Source organism: Calypte anna, chromosome 19 (genome assembly GCF_003957555.1).
Source record: "Calypte anna isolate BGI_N300 chromosome 19, bCalAnn1_v1.p, whole genome shotgun sequence".
In the NCBI taxonomy this organism is placed as follows: Eukaryota; Metazoa; Chordata; class Aves; order Apodiformes; family Trochilidae; genus Calypte; species Calypte anna.
Window position 1 is genome coordinate 6,653,515 of NC_044264.1, and position 13,725 is coordinate 6,667,239.

At 58.3% G+C, this 13,725-nt stretch overlaps 4 protein-coding genes across 8 annotated transcripts in view; 2 read left to right on the plus strand and 2 right to left on the minus strand.

Annotated features, from left to right (window-relative positions):
* SUPT6H (SPT6 homolog, histone chaperone and transcription elongation factor) overlaps nucleotides 1-5,101 on the plus strand; it is a 27,942-nt gene extending 22,841 nt beyond the window's left edge. For all 4 annotated transcript variants that reach the window (XM_030462310.1, XM_030462307.1, XM_030462308.1 and 1 more), the window contains exons 32-37: nucleotides 283-407; nucleotides 567-679; nucleotides 1,081-1,158; nucleotides 1,248-1,414; nucleotides 2,708-2,892; nucleotides 3,060-5,101. In XM_030462310.1, the coding sequence (XP_030318170.1) occupies nucleotides 283-407; nucleotides 567-679; nucleotides 1,081-1,158; nucleotides 1,248-1,414; nucleotides 2,708-2,892; nucleotides 3,060-3,246 (855 nt within the window). In that variant the 3' untranslated portion in view covers nucleotides 3,247-5,101. The remainder of the gene's footprint in view (nucleotides 1-282; nucleotides 408-566; nucleotides 680-1,080; nucleotides 1,159-1,247; nucleotides 1,415-2,707; nucleotides 2,893-3,059) is intronic.
* PROCA1 (protein interacting with cyclin A1) lies at nucleotides 4,595-8,109 on the minus strand. Its single transcript, XM_030462684.1, has 5 exons — nucleotides 7,859-8,109; nucleotides 6,909-7,041; nucleotides 6,667-6,801; nucleotides 6,437-6,596; nucleotides 4,595-4,648 (listed from the first exon to the last, which is right to left on the minus strand). The coding sequence occupies exons 1-5, from the start codon at nucleotides 8,046-8,048 to the stop codon at nucleotides 4,595-4,597; spliced, it is 672 nt and encodes a 223-aa protein (XP_030318544.1). The 5' UTR covers nucleotides 8,049-8,109.
* An 807-nt stretch (nucleotides 8,110-8,916) lies between these two features.
* LOC103529672 (adenine phosphoribosyltransferase-like) lies at nucleotides 8,917-10,276 on the plus strand. Its single transcript, XM_030462353.1, has 6 exons — nucleotides 8,917-8,984; nucleotides 9,111-9,251; nucleotides 9,397-9,490; nucleotides 9,570-9,716; nucleotides 9,796-9,891; nucleotides 9,996-10,276. The coding sequence occupies exons 2-6, from the start codon at nucleotides 9,129-9,131 to the stop codon at nucleotides 10,097-10,099; spliced, it is 564 nt and encodes a 187-aa protein (XP_030318213.1). The 5' UTR covers nucleotides 8,917-8,984; nucleotides 9,111-9,128; the 3' UTR covers nucleotides 10,100-10,276.
* A 113-nt stretch (nucleotides 10,277-10,389) lies between these two features.
* On the minus strand, nucleotides 10,390-13,515 carry RAB34 (RAB34, member RAS oncogene family). 2 transcript variants are annotated; one of them, XM_030462352.1, is made up of 11 exons: nucleotides 13,440-13,515; nucleotides 12,527-12,643; nucleotides 12,341-12,432; nucleotides 11,904-11,969; nucleotides 11,588-11,689; nucleotides 11,454-11,518; nucleotides 11,319-11,370; nucleotides 11,081-11,162; nucleotides 10,901-10,991; nucleotides 10,707-10,814; nucleotides 10,390-10,622 (listed from the first exon to the last, which is right to left on the minus strand). In XM_030462352.1, the coding sequence occupies exons 2-11, from the start codon at nucleotides 12,581-12,583 to the stop codon at nucleotides 10,555-10,557; spliced, it is 783 nt and encodes a 260-aa protein (XP_030318212.1). In that variant the 5' UTR covers nucleotides 12,584-12,643; nucleotides 13,440-13,515; the 3' UTR covers nucleotides 10,390-10,554. The 2 variants fall into 2 exon arrangements, with proteins under 2 accessions (XP_030318212.1, XP_030318211.1); XM_030462351.1 differs by having other exon boundaries at nucleotides 13,433-13,501.
* Between the last annotated feature and the right edge of the window lie 210 nt (nucleotides 13,516-13,725).

The following is a 13,725-nucleotide window of genomic DNA, read 5'->3' on the forward strand; positions in this document are numbered from 1 at the left end:
GACATTGGAGTGTGGTGTGCTACAGCTGCCTGCCAGAGCAGCAGAGGGTTGCCCTGCCAGCAAATACCACTGAAGGGGGAGGGGTGTTGGCTTTCTGCGACCTGGTGACATTTGCACACCAGCCCCACACAGAAGTAGTGCAATTGGTGGATTACTGGTGTCCAGACTGTGGGGAAAAAGGGCTGACCACAGCATGGGGGCAGATACCCACGGGTTCTGGGTGTTGCTAAAAGTCCTGGTTCTTACTGAACATTTCTCTTCTTTCTTGCTCTCTCAAATTAGAAGCTGGAAGAGCTGCTGATAAAGACCAAGAAAGAGAAGCCAACATTTATTCCCTACTTTATCAGTGCCTGTAAAGATCTACCTGGAAAATTCCTCCTGGGATATCAGCCTCGCGGCAAACCAAGGTGAGAGACAAGCCCAGCAGCTGCATCTGGGGACTCAGTACCACACCTCAAGTTATCTCTGCCAGTTTCTCTTCCAGCTCTGTCAGTATCCCCATAGGTCAGGCTGCCCTTAGCCAGAGTTTGGCCTCCTGACAATATTATATTCACTGCTCCTCACAGGATAGAGTATGTGACAGTGACACCAGAAGGATTCCGCTACCGGGGCCAGGTCTTCCCTACCGTGAATGGGCTCTTCCGATGGTTTAAGGATCATTATCAGGACCCTGTTCCAGGTGAGCACCCCGAAACCTGAGTGACTCAGCTGTTGGTTTCCTGACTGTCACACAATAGAGACAGTTATTAATGGATGATTTCATGGATTTTGTCCCTGAAACGTACCCTAGATTTTCTGTATGTGGGAAATTTCAAAGCAATGCTCAAGTGTTTGGCTTCTGTAGACCCACTGATTGTTCTCCTGATAGAGAGCTGAGTGGGCCATGCAGCAAAGACTGGGCTTGTCCCTTTCATCTCCATGGGACTCCCCCACCACACAATGCTACACACACTATTGCCTGGTGACATAACATCTCACCAGTACAAGTGTTGCCTGTAGTTTTTCAAATCCTGAATTTCAAGCCAAAAGCTGCTCTTCTGTAAGAACTCCTCTATCTCTCTGGGTTTGTATTTTATACAGGTATTACCCCAAGCAGTAGCAGTCGGACCAGGACTCCAGCTTCCATTAATGCTACTCCAGCTAACATTAACCTGGCAGGTCAGTATAAGCCTCTCCTCCTGGGAATTTGGATGAAAGCTTCTTTTCCAGGCTCTTCTTTGTCTTAACCTGATGTGTCTTTCTTGCAGACCTGACCCGTGCAGTGAATGCTCTACCACAGAACATGACCTCCCAGATGTTCAGTGCCATTGCTGCTGTGACAGGCCAAGGACAGAACCCAAATGCCACCCCTGCTCAGTGGGCATCCAGCCAGTATGGCTACGGAGGCAGCGGAGGTGGCAGCAGTGCATACCACGTAGGTGACACTTCAGTCTCTGAGAGGGGGTGCTGGTGGTGCTAGGAGCCATCCCATGGGAGCTGACTTGGAAGCCTATGGAGTTACTCGTTACCTGGATCATCCAACACTTGTCATGTACTTGTGGTACTGCACAGGGGGGGACCTGGTCTTTAGACCAGATTTCTGCTCAAGCATTGGAACGGGCTGCCCCAGGGCAGTGGTGGAGTCACACAATCCCTGGAGGTGTTCAAAAAACATGTAGACAGGGCAATTCAGGATATAGTTTAGTTAGCATGGTGGTTTGGGGTTGACAGTTGGACTGATGATCTTAGAGGTCTTTTCCAGTCTGATCCTTCTTGCTTCCTGTGTCTGAGGAAATAAGACACATCATACAGCCCTGCTCTGCAGAGACCTGAAGCAAGGAGCAGATGTGTCTGGCCCCCCAAGGAATGCAGCAGGGTGGAGGGGTGGGATCCAGTGGTGCGGGTGCACAGCCTTCCAATTGTGCCCCCAGTTGGCAACGTGAGCTGCCAGTGGAAGAGATTAGCTGGGAAACTATGTGCTGATCTTGCAGAGCTTTTCAGATCAGTGTGCTAATCTCTGAGCTGCACCGGCAGGTGAACACCTCAGCCTGGCCAAACACCCAGAGGCTTAGCAGGGAATAAGATGGAATTGGACAGTTTCAGCTCGTGCTGAAGTCTTTCCTCATGGATGCTGGTGCCAACCTCCTCACATCCCACCCCACCAGCTCCCCAGCTGACTCCAAGGCCAAATCCATCTGTGGGACTGAGGTGCCTGGGTACAAACAACACACCCAGCCCTTAGAGAAGACCCGATGAAGAGGTGCTGCAAGACAAGGCTTGCAGGGAAGAGTGATCCTCTTTCAGACCACCTTGGGAGGCTTTCATGGAGTTTGGCACAGTAAATGCTGAGCCAGGGATAGGCAGGGAGTGTTGATAACCTGGTGTGTTAATCATCAAAACAACGTGAAGGAAAAGGGAGGTGAACACTGGAAGGCAAAGAAACTAAGCACTCCATTGGGCAAACAGTGATCCAGTCAGCTTGGGATAGGGGAGAGAGCCATCCTAGGAGCCGCTCTAGCCCACAGGGGAAGAGTTCATCTCTTCTTCATGCCCACTGCAGGACATCATTCCTGATGGCTTGCCCCAAGTGTCTCTTTTGCCCATCTCTTATGGCCATTATCTTTGCTTGGCTGAGGCATCTCCCCTTGTAGCCTGGGTGGGGTGAACAAGGCAATCTGGGGTGGTCCTGGTTTGTCCTCTGTCCTCTCACACTTTCTGCTCTCTGCAGGTCTTCACGACTCCAGCACAACAACCAGTGGCCACCCCTCTGATGACCCCAAGTTACTCCTACACTACTCCCAGCCAGCCAATTACAACACCCCAGTACCAGCTCCAGGCCAACACCACACCCCAGTCCACCCAGTCCCAGACACAGCAGCCATCCTCCAGCTCCAGGCAGAGGCAGCAGCCAAAGTGAGTGGCTTCAGCACCGGGTGCACGTATCCATTTGTGTAATCTTGATTGGTTTTGTGGATTTTTGTGTAACCCCAGCATTAACTTTCCTGCACAGGACCCTTTGGGAGGGAGAGCAGGGAAGCTCTTCCATTCACATGTCTCACCTCTTGCCTGTGTTGTTGCAGGACCAACAGTCATGCTGCCATCGACTGGGGGAAGATGGCCGAGCAGTGGCTTCAGGAGAAGGAGGCTGAAAGGAGGAAACAGAAGCAGAGGTTGACTCCTCGCCCATCTCCCAGTCCCATGATTGAGAGCACACCCATGTCCATCGCCGGGGATGCCACACCACTGCTGGATGAGATGGATCGATAGGACCTGACCCCCCAACCTCTACTCTCTTCTCTTAGGAAGGGGAAGGGAGAGTGAACAGTTAAAAAACAACTTCCCTTCCCTAAGCCACGTAACTCCTGTTTTATATGTCGTGAGATAATGGGAATTGACTCTTGGTGATGTGCACCTGAGCGAATGAATAGACTTGGCAGGGCTAGTCTAAATATATATACTATATATATATATAAAAATATATCATAGGAAAGGACGCTGCAGTCTCTGCGTTCCGGGCCCTCGTTCACCACTTTGGAAGCTCACCAAGTGAATTATGAGGTCAAACAAGTCTGTCCTTGTACACCCACAGCAGTCTGCTTTTGCCACAAAGACTGGGAAGCAAACCTAGCTGCAGGTGCAGACCATCAGCCTGGAGTGAACCTGTTCCATTTGGATTCTTCTAAACCCTGACTGTCACCTCTCCCAACCTTGAGAGCACAAAGCAAAGTCAGGGGAGTTGTGACAAGCAAACAGTTCTCCAAAAGTTCCTGTTGTCATTTGCTCTGTGTTTTTGTGTGTAACGGGCTCTGTGCAGCCTGTGCCAACCCCTGTGTTGGTAGGGGTCTAGCACAGCAGCTCGGGGTCTTGCCAGAGAGAAATGCTGTTGTACCAAAGGCTTGCTCTCTCCTCTGGCTTCTTCTGGAACAATATTTATTTAGTTTTGATTTGTTATTGTTTGTTTTTTTTAAAATCAGACTGCAAAGCAAAGCGCCAGCCCGTGGCAGCTTCCTGAGCACGGGACAGACATATGGGCTAAAACGCTGCGAGAGCGGCTGTTCCTGTGGCAGAGCACACAGAGCTGCCAGGAGTGCATGGCATCCTCCTCCATATCTGCTCAACCCTGCCCAGTTGTAACCAAGAAGGTTGAATAAATAACATTTCAACTGAATGCTAGTCAAGAGGTTTTCTGCCTCTGTGCCCTGTGCTTCATCTCTGTCCTCTCTTAGCAATGGTTTTGCTTAGAAGCAGCATTCACTGGTGGAAGTCCTTTCTCTTCTCCTTCCTTTGTTGCTTGGAGTTGCCCTCCCTGTTCTGAAACTTTTCATGGAGAAGCCGATTCCTGTTGAGCTGATCAAGAATAACGTCTTGTTTTGAATGTGCCATACAGAGATGTGGCACTGACATCCCAGGCAGCTCCTGGAGGCCCAGCTTTCTGACCAGGAGAGGTACTTGGAGGGCCTGGGAGTGTTGCAGTTAATGCAGATAACTCTGGTTGCGTCCCAAACAGCCCACTGCAGTATTGCAGGGTGACTGCCAGCACTGGGAGACATTTCCGAGCTGGAAAGTTCCTGCTGCATACACTTTCCTCTCTCCTGCTTTTGTTAGTAGGGATTTTCTATGGAAGCAGAGTCTTTGTTCCTTCCAAGTGCTTCTGGTCAGCCTCCCCTAGCTAGGAAATGAGCAAGAACAGCAGATCTTAAGAAACAAAGATCTTTTTTGCATGTAAATGCTCCTGAAGAATGGCAGCAACCCGGGAGACCAAGCAAAGCTCTTTCAGCAGAGAAATGCAGGTCCTGGCTTCCTCCATCCTCTCACCAGTATTGGGGGGCTCACACAGTCCTGTTCCTCCCCTGCAACCTCACCGGTTGGGCTGGAGAACCGTGCTCCAGGGCTGGCAGCTGCCGAAGTTGTGGGTGTATTAACCTTATGCTATTTTTTTTATTTTATTTTATTTTATTTTATGAAACTCTGTATGACAGGAATTTGACTGGGAGCAACTCCTTACCAGGGATGTGTCGGACCGGCATGGGGAGGGGCTAGTTGTGTGTTGTCGGCTTCTTTTTTGGCTGTCTTTTGTTTTTAGTTTTCCCTGACCGTCAATAAAAAATTCTACTTTTGGGAAGCTGCCCGCCTGCCTGTGCTTCCTGCCCTGATGCTGTGGTGGCTGCAAGGACTTTGCACCCAGTGGCTCCTCAGGAGAGGGTGAGATGCCTCTCACAACCTTGCTGCATAACTCCAGGCTTTTGTGATCCACTTATTTCAGGGATTTGGGACTGTACCACGCGCTCCTCCAGCTTTTTCACGTTCTGGAATTCAGAGCTGGTGCAGGAAGGTCTTTCTAATGGCCACACTGGGTAGGAGAAGGGGAGGCAAAACACTTGGAAGTGTTTTGCAGGAGTGGATGGCAATGTCCCCATCTCTGGAAACTGCCCTCAAACTTGTTGCTACAGGAGCCCAGTTTTTGGTGAAGGGATTGGGCTGTGATCACAATCCACCAAGCAGGGATGTGGGCAGTTTGCGTCTGCCTTTGTCCCAGGGCTGGAAAAGCTTCGCTGCTGTCCCTCTCCAAAGAGCTCCTGTAGGGAGATTGAGCAGCAGCTCGGGAGGGACAAGGCCCCTCGCAGCCATTGCTGGGGGCTGGAGAAGGAGCTGGTGCTAGTGCAGAACCCTGAGCTCCTCCCAGCCAGAGAAAAGGCAACCGGTTAAAAAGAGGAGGGAGCTGGGCTGGTGGAATTCATTAACTGCTCCTCCAGTCGCCCCGGGGAGCTGGAGCTCAACCAGCTGTAGCAGGGAGCTGAAAGCAAGGCTCTGCCCTGTGCCAGCGTGGGGACAAGAGATGTGTCCCCAGCCAGAGCAGCAACTCACCCTCTCCCATGCCTGGGAAGATGATGTGAGCTGGTGGGACCAGTGAGGGGCAGTTCAAATCCACCCCATAGCCCCCTCCAGCTCCAGGTGCTTCCCCCCCACAGTCCTACCAGCAGGATCAGCCCTGGGATTTCCCCTGGATGCCACCACCGGATCCTTTTACCCCCCACAGAGACAAGGCTGAGGCTGCACCATCTGCTTGAGCAAAAACTTTATTACACAGCCAAGACCCACGCAGGAGCAGTCAGGGCTCTGCCTCCATGTTGATTTTCAGCCTCTTCTTTCTGTTTCTCTCCTTCCTCCTCCTCTTCCTGCTGGCGGTGGGGACAGGGGATGGGGAGACTGGGGTCAGCTCCTTGCCCGTGTCCTGCCATGCTGGGGCATCACTCAGGATGGTGTTGGTTGCTTCGCCTGAGTCCAGGGAGACCCAGGGGTCCTGCCCTGCAGGGACAATGGCTGCAGGATGGCTTAGCTCCCTGTTTTCAGAAGGATTTTTCTTTTTCAGGCCTTTCCCCTTCTTTTTCTTGCCTTTCTTCCTCCCCTTCCTCTCTTTCTTGGCTGCCTTGAAGGGGGGCAGCAGCTGAGCAGGCACATGATGCTCCAATGGGTTGTCTCCTTCACCTGTGCTGCTCCATGGGGGGCTCAGAAGGACCCCCCTGGGCCTTGCTGCCCGGTCGATGAGCTCCCCACCGAACTCATACAGCACTGGCTCCCTGGGCACGGCAATGGCCACCGTGTTGTACGATTTGCACCTACAGAGAGCAAGGAGGTGAGGCCAAGCAAGAGGATGGTCCCCAACGTGGAGGGGGGACACATACTCACCAGATGTAGAGGTAGGGCTCTACGCACTCCTCCTTGTAGGTGAACTCAAAGCAGGGCACCTGGATGACGTTGAAGAAGGCCTGGCCCACCACTCGTGAGGCCGTGTCGTTCACTCGCTGCAGGCACTCCTTCAACCTGCCGTGGGGCACAACAGGGGTTGGGGGGGAGCTACTGGAGGGGCTGGGATCCCCCACCCCCCCCTGCCCCAAGATGGAGGGATGCTGTGGGGCACAGCCGCCCACCTGTGGTCGCAGTCGCAGTGGCTGATGGTGTGCCAGCGCAGGTTGCGGTACCCGTAGCGGGCGGTGAAGGGGTGGATGACGTGCTGGCAGTGGTCATGGTCCCGGCAGCACCGATCCGTGTCCCGGTGCTCCCCTGCAGAGCAGGTAACAGGGTCAGGCAGGGCTGGAGGGAGGGGCACACTGGGGCTGGGGGATGAACTGGGCTAGGACTGGGATTGGAAGTCAATTGGCTTGAGATGGGACTGGAATTGTACTGGGATGGATAGAGGCTGGGACAGGATGGGGACAAGGCTGGCACTGGGATGGGATGGGATGGGATGGGATGGGATGGGATGGGATGGCATGGCATGGCATGGCATGGCATGGCATGGCATGGGGTGGGATGGGATGGGATGGGATGGGATGGGATGGGATGGGATGGGATGGGAGGTGCACCAGTACCATAGTGGAGAAAAGACGGGGACTAGGCTGGGATCAGGATGGGGACCAGGACTGGACCAGGACCAAGAGTGGGACTGGGCTGTTATCAGGGTAAGGACTGGGAATGGATCAGGTTGGACCAACACTGGCATGGAGACAATAATGGGAGCAAGATGGATTAGGGATCAGGTTGGGGACAGAGAATGGATCAGGACTGGACCAGTATAAGGATGGGAATAATGATGGGACCAGTTTGGGGACCAGGATGGACCAGCCTTGTGATGGGGACAAGACACAAGTGAATAGGGATGGGACTGGACCTGAGGTGGGGACTGAACTGGGACAGATAGGAATTGAACTAGCATGGAGATGGATGGGGATTGGAGTGAATCCCAGTACTGGGATGGGACTGGGCTAGGATTGGTGGGGACTCAACCAGTACTGGGCTGGGATAGGAAGGGATGGGATGGGATGGGATGGGATGGGATGGGATGGTGGGGAGCAGGTCGCAGCTGTCCCTCTGCACTTACCCAGCTGCTCGTAGGCATCCGCGTTGCTCCCCGCTCCACACCACAGGGTCCCGGGGTAGGTGAGCCCGCGGCGGACGCGGGTCCGTCCCGGCGGGGCCGCTCCAGCTCCGGGGGCGGCTGCCAGCAGCGGGGGGAGGAGGAGGAGAAGGAGGAGGAGGAGAAGGCGACGGAGCAGCCCCGGGGTGCACATGGCCCCGCGCCGATCGCTGCCCAGGGGCCGCCTTATAGTTCCGCGCAGCCCGCCCACGCGGGGGGGCTCTCCACGGCCCGGTGCGGCTCACCACGGCACCGTGCGGGGTAGTCCCGGAGAGCCGCGGTGTTGGAGCCGCTCCCCGGAGCCGCGGCGCATCCCAGACCGGCAGCCCGCGGAGAAGGGGTTACCCCTCCCGGTGGGGCCGGGCCCCGTTGCTGTGGTAGCCGGTGGGGTGATGTGCCGGGGACCGGTAATGTGCCGGCCCCAACGCCCCCGCCCCATGACGCACCGGCCCTCACAGGACCCCCGGCCCCGCGGCAGCCCCGAAGGGAGAGGGATGCTCCTTGTGTCCCCACGTCCCACCCCACGGATGGTCTCCGTGCCCAGCAGGGCTGCTAGTGCCCGGCCCTGTGGCTGCGTCCCTTACACAGAGCCCCTTGGCACTCCAGACATGGATCTGGCACACCAAGTGGCTGGGGAAGCCAGTGCTTGGACAGGCAGGACAGTGCCCCAACACCCCAAGGGGGATGTGTGTGGCCACAAAGTCCCCACGCTGCCCAAGACCCACAGGCTCCAGAGCTGCACCCTGAGCATCACCCCAGCTTGCTGACCCCGGCACACATGGGGTGCCTCGGGTACCATGCCACCTGCACCATGCCCTGGCAGGGCTGGAGCACACAGCTGGGTGCTGGGGACACCAACATGGGATGTGAATGTCCTTGCCTTGGTGTCTCCTACTGTGCACCCGCCAGGGAGTGGGGGTCACATCACAGGCTCCTGCTTGGCACCAGCCCAGGCCTGGCAGATGGTGCTGGCACAGGCCCAGTGCCACAGGGGCCAACCCAGCTCAGCTGTTGCTGTCTGTGACACTTCCCGTGACAGTGACTCTCCCTTGACAGTCCTGCTCAGTTCAGTCTCACCACCAGCACCCAGGTATGAAGACTCGGGCACACTGGGGCCCCGGGGTGGCCATGTGTGGGGTGGGGGTCCCCATGGAGACCTGTGGGTACTTCTCTTGGGGGGCTGTTGGGGACCTTGTTGCTTGCTCAATGCCCACAGTGTCTGCGGTCCCTGCACATGGACCTGTGCCGCGTCCCTGTCACCCGGGAGAAGGGCTGGTACCTTGCACTGATGGCCTCCAACATCAAAGGTCCCAACTATGCCTGGCTGGACCCCTCCCGGCTCTACTGCCACCCGCAAGTACCCAGTGCCTGGGGTGGATGGCACCCACGGGGGTGCCGGGGTGGGCTGCAGCTCTATGGGGCACCCAGCTGTGCCCAAGGGCACAGGGCTGCAAGTGGCCACAATAGGCTGCAGGCACACAGCACTCCTGCTCTCCCCCCAGGGCTTGCAGGACTGCCTGGCCGACCTGCTGCAGCCCTTCCAGGGAGACCCCATTGACATGGTGGCTGGCATCGATGCCATGGGCTTCATCCTGGGTGAGCAGACATTAGGGTGAGCCCAGGGTCCCTGTCCCTCGTCCCTGCAGAAGCTGATGGTGCCATGTCCACTCCCCAGGTGCTGCCATCGCTGCCATGCTGCAGAAAGGCTTCCTGGCCATCCGCAAAGCTGGACACCTCTGCGTGCAGACACTGACACAGCCCTACACCGACTACTCAGGCCGAGAGAAGGTGATGGAGGTCCGCACTGATGCTATCTCACCAGGTGAGCTCCTGTCTTGGCTGGGGGGAGGGCTCTCAGGGTGGGCACCGGGCACTCAGCTGCAGCCTCTGTCCCATCCCAGGTCTGCGCATCCTGCTGGTGGACCAGTGGGTGGAAACGGGGGGCACCATGCGAGCGGCCATCCAGCTGGTGGAGCAGCAGGGGGGGGTCGTGGCAGGTAGGAGGGGAGAGCCAGGGCACCCTTGGGTTGCACCTCTGGCTGCAGTGTGACCACCATCCCCATATCCTGTGGTGCTGAGCCCCATCCCTGTGTCTCCACAGGCGTGGCTGCCATCTGTATCGAGGACAGCGAGGGTGGGCGGTGGATCCAGGAGCGTTACAAGTGCTCCCACTGCATCCCCCCCCCGCCTGCAGCCCTACTTTGACCGCCACCAGTTTGGCTGGGAATGATGGGAAGGCTGCAGTGACCTGTCCCCCCACGTCCCCCAGTGGGGCTGCTGGCTCCTTGGGGGTGGGATGCCCAAACCATCCACTACCCAGTTTGCCTTTCGCCATACCCGATGGCCACTCCCAGCAAAATGGCAGCCATCCTCCCCTGGCTCTCTCATCCCACCAGGGTGCTATGCACCATCCCAGTCCCCAGCCCCACACCTTTCTTAAAAAGCATAAAAAATGTTTTATTAAGACAAATAGGAGCCCGGGGGCATCGCCCCCTGTGAGCAGTACCTGGGTTTGCATAGGTAAAGGGAGCTGAATGGAGCTCCTGGCTGTGGGTGCTTGGGCAGCCAGGGGGCCAGGGGAGCTGGGGGACCAGGATGGCTCCCCAGGGCCCCTCTTTGGTCCAGAGGTGGGAGCGCGGGGGGGTCCAGGGGCTGTCCCCTCACTGGCAGCACTTGGGTTTCTTGCGCGGTGCCGACTGGTACAGGTCACTCTCGTTGCTGCTGATCCCTGGAGGGACAGAGGGAGGGAAGGAAGGTGGATGGAGGTAGGGGGGGGAGGTGTATCCACACGGGTCTGGCTAGGGGTACTCACGCACGGTGTCACCGATCTTGCGGGTGCTGCTGCGCTCCAGCTCGGCCAGCACGCTGCTCTCAAAGGTCAGTGCTGCCACGCGGAAGAAGAAATCCCGCACGTTCTCCCCTGCCCCGTGGGATGAGACCCCCTGAGTGTCCCCTCACCTGTCTGAACCCCGTGGTCTGCATACCCCCACCTGGCCAGGAACCCACCAGTGAGTGAGGAGACAGCCCAGTATTCTGCCTGCATCTCCTGGGCCACCTTGAGAGCATCCTTCTCCATCAGGCTGTACTGTGCTGGCGTCTGCCGAGTGAGCCAGGAGTGGGTGGGTGACAGGGACAGTCCCACCAAGTCAGGGCACAGGGAGCCCACAGGGTGGGGGACACACTCACACTCAGGTCCTTCTTGGACCCCACCAAGAAGAGGATCACGTTGGATGGGTCATTCTCCTTCAGGGCATCAGCCAGCCACTGCCTGTGTGGGATGCTTTCACCAGTGCTGGTGGCCGAGCGCTGTCCTCTTGCTCGCACAACAGCAGTACACCCACTCCAGCCCCACTCCCACCTCTCCATCCATCCCCACCCTCCACCATGCTTGTCCCTGGTACCACCAGGGACTCGAGTCACCTACCGTGTGTGCTCCAGGGATGCCACATCATTTACATCAAAGACAATGACAATGGCTGGGGAGGAGAAAGGGTGAGATGGGGAGTGGGCCAGCTGGTGGGGTGGGACATGGTGAAGTAGGACACAGTGGGGACTTCACCTTGTGCTCCTCGGTAGTAGGTGGAGGCGATGCACTTGAAGCGCTCCTGGCCAGCAGTGTCCCACCTGGGGGGAGGTGGAAGGTGAGAGGGGGCCACAGGGTTGTGGGGGCTGGGGGAATTGGCACCCACTCACAGCTGCAGACTGAAGGGAACCCCCAGCACCTCGAACCGCTCCATCTCGAAATCCACCCCAATGGTTGCCTTGTAGTTCTTGTCAAAGGTGTCCTTGCAAAACCTGGGGGGCACAGACATGTGTGTCATTGTCCCTAGGACCCCCCAAGACCCCTCTCTGAGGGCTCAGTGCCCCTCATCCTGGGGGGTTACAAGCACCAGTCTGGTGAGAACTGGGATCAGCCCAAGGTGTTGCTGCCCTTTGGAGGGGGTGGGGGTCTCTTCCCCTATGTCCCCCCCACATGCAGAGCCTCTTGGGGGGGGGGTGGTCCTGTTACCGGTTGATCAGGCAGGTCTTCCCCACTGAGAGGTCTCCCACCACAATGATCTTTGAGATCTTGAACCTGCAGGTCAGGAGGATGCACGGCCACTGAGTGGGTCAGGGGGCTTCCCCCCACCCAGCAAGCCCTGAGAGCAGAGGAGTTTGTGGGGTGGGTGGGTGTCACCCCACAGACTCCCCACGTCCAGCAGCCCCCCCGCAGCCTGTCTGTCCTGCCCTGCTCAGCCCAGACCACCGTGTGGGTGTCCCCCGTGGGCCCCCCCCACACTGCATTCCTGCGTCATGACGCAGAGCTCGGCACACGCCGGCAGCCACGCGGCGCCGATGCTGGGGACCCCCACCAGGACTGGGGTGGGGGACGCACAGTACCCGTCGTCAGTACCCGTTTCCGAGCCAGCTCTGGGGCGGGGGATCCCCAGATCCGCTCCAGCTCACCCCACGGTGCCGGTCCGCTGCTCCTGGCAGGCGCTGGCCACCGTGGGGTGGAAGGCGGGACGGGCGTGCAGGGCGGCCTCCTTCCGAAAACACTGTTTGGGGGGGACAAAGGGAGACCCTGGTGTGACCACGGGGCGGGGTGAGGTCACGCCCACGGCCCCCGCTGTCTCTCCCACCCCCGCTCACCGGGGGCAGGTCGGCGATGACCCTGTCCCTGCGGACCGGAGCCAGCACGTTCATCATCCCGCGGGGCCGCCTGGGTGGCCGGGGGGAGCGGGGACGGGCTAAGGGCCACCGCGAGGGCTGGGGACAGGGGGAGTGATGATGTTCCCGTGTCCCAGCTGTCCCTATGCACAGCATCCCGTAATAGAGCTGTCCCTCTGTCCCCAAGTGGGGCTGTCCCCTTGTCTCTGTTCTCTCCGCATTCCCCGGGACATAGCTGTCCCCCTGTCCTGACTGTCCCCATATCCCTCAGCATGGCTGTCCCCGTGTCGCAGCCACCCCGAGTGTGGCTGTCCCCATGTTCCAGCCGTCTCCATGTCCCCAGGTGTAGCTGCCCCCACACTCCAGGGCACAGATTTCCCCATGTCCCAGACATCCCCCAAGTCCCTGTACACCAGGACACCAATGTCCCCATGTCCCAGCTGTCCCCATATCCCAAGCGTGGCATCCCAGTATACAGCTCTCGCCGTGTGCCACGGGGCCCCATGTGGCGGTCCCCCGGACCCCGTGTCCCTCTTCCTCCAAGTGTGGCTGTCCCCATGTCTCCCCCAACCCCGTGTCCCACCTCCCCCACGCATGCCTATCCCGTGTCCCATCCATCACCAACATTCTCGTATCTCTCCTGTCCCTGTGTCCCACCCATCCTCGCGTCCTCACGTGTGCTTGTCCCTCTGTCCCCCCATCCCCGTGCACGTCCATACCCGTGTCCCAACTCTTCCCGCCGTGTCTCCCACCTCGTGTCCCCCCCTGCACGGTCCCCACCGTCCCAAAACACGTCCCCACGCCTTATTCCAGTCTACTGCCAAACCCTCCCCGCCCCATCCCGTTGCCCTTCCCGGGGGTATGATGTGAGGGAGGCGTCCCCGTTACCGCGAACCTCCCGGCTCCGGTAGCGGTGCTCGGTGCTGCACTCCTAGCCCCGGAGGAACGGGCGTCCAGGCCACACCCCCCTTCCCGCGGGGGCGGGGGAGTGGCCTGGACGCCCGTTCCTCCGGGGCTGGGCCACCGCACTGCTGCCTACGCCACAAGACCCCGGTAATTCCCCTCCCCACCGAGGGCTCCTCCTGGCCTCCCGCCGTCGGGGCGGTGGCGGCGGGAAGTGGTGGCGGAGGACTACAACTCCCATGAGGCTCCGCGGGGCCGAGGGACATGTGAGCATGCGT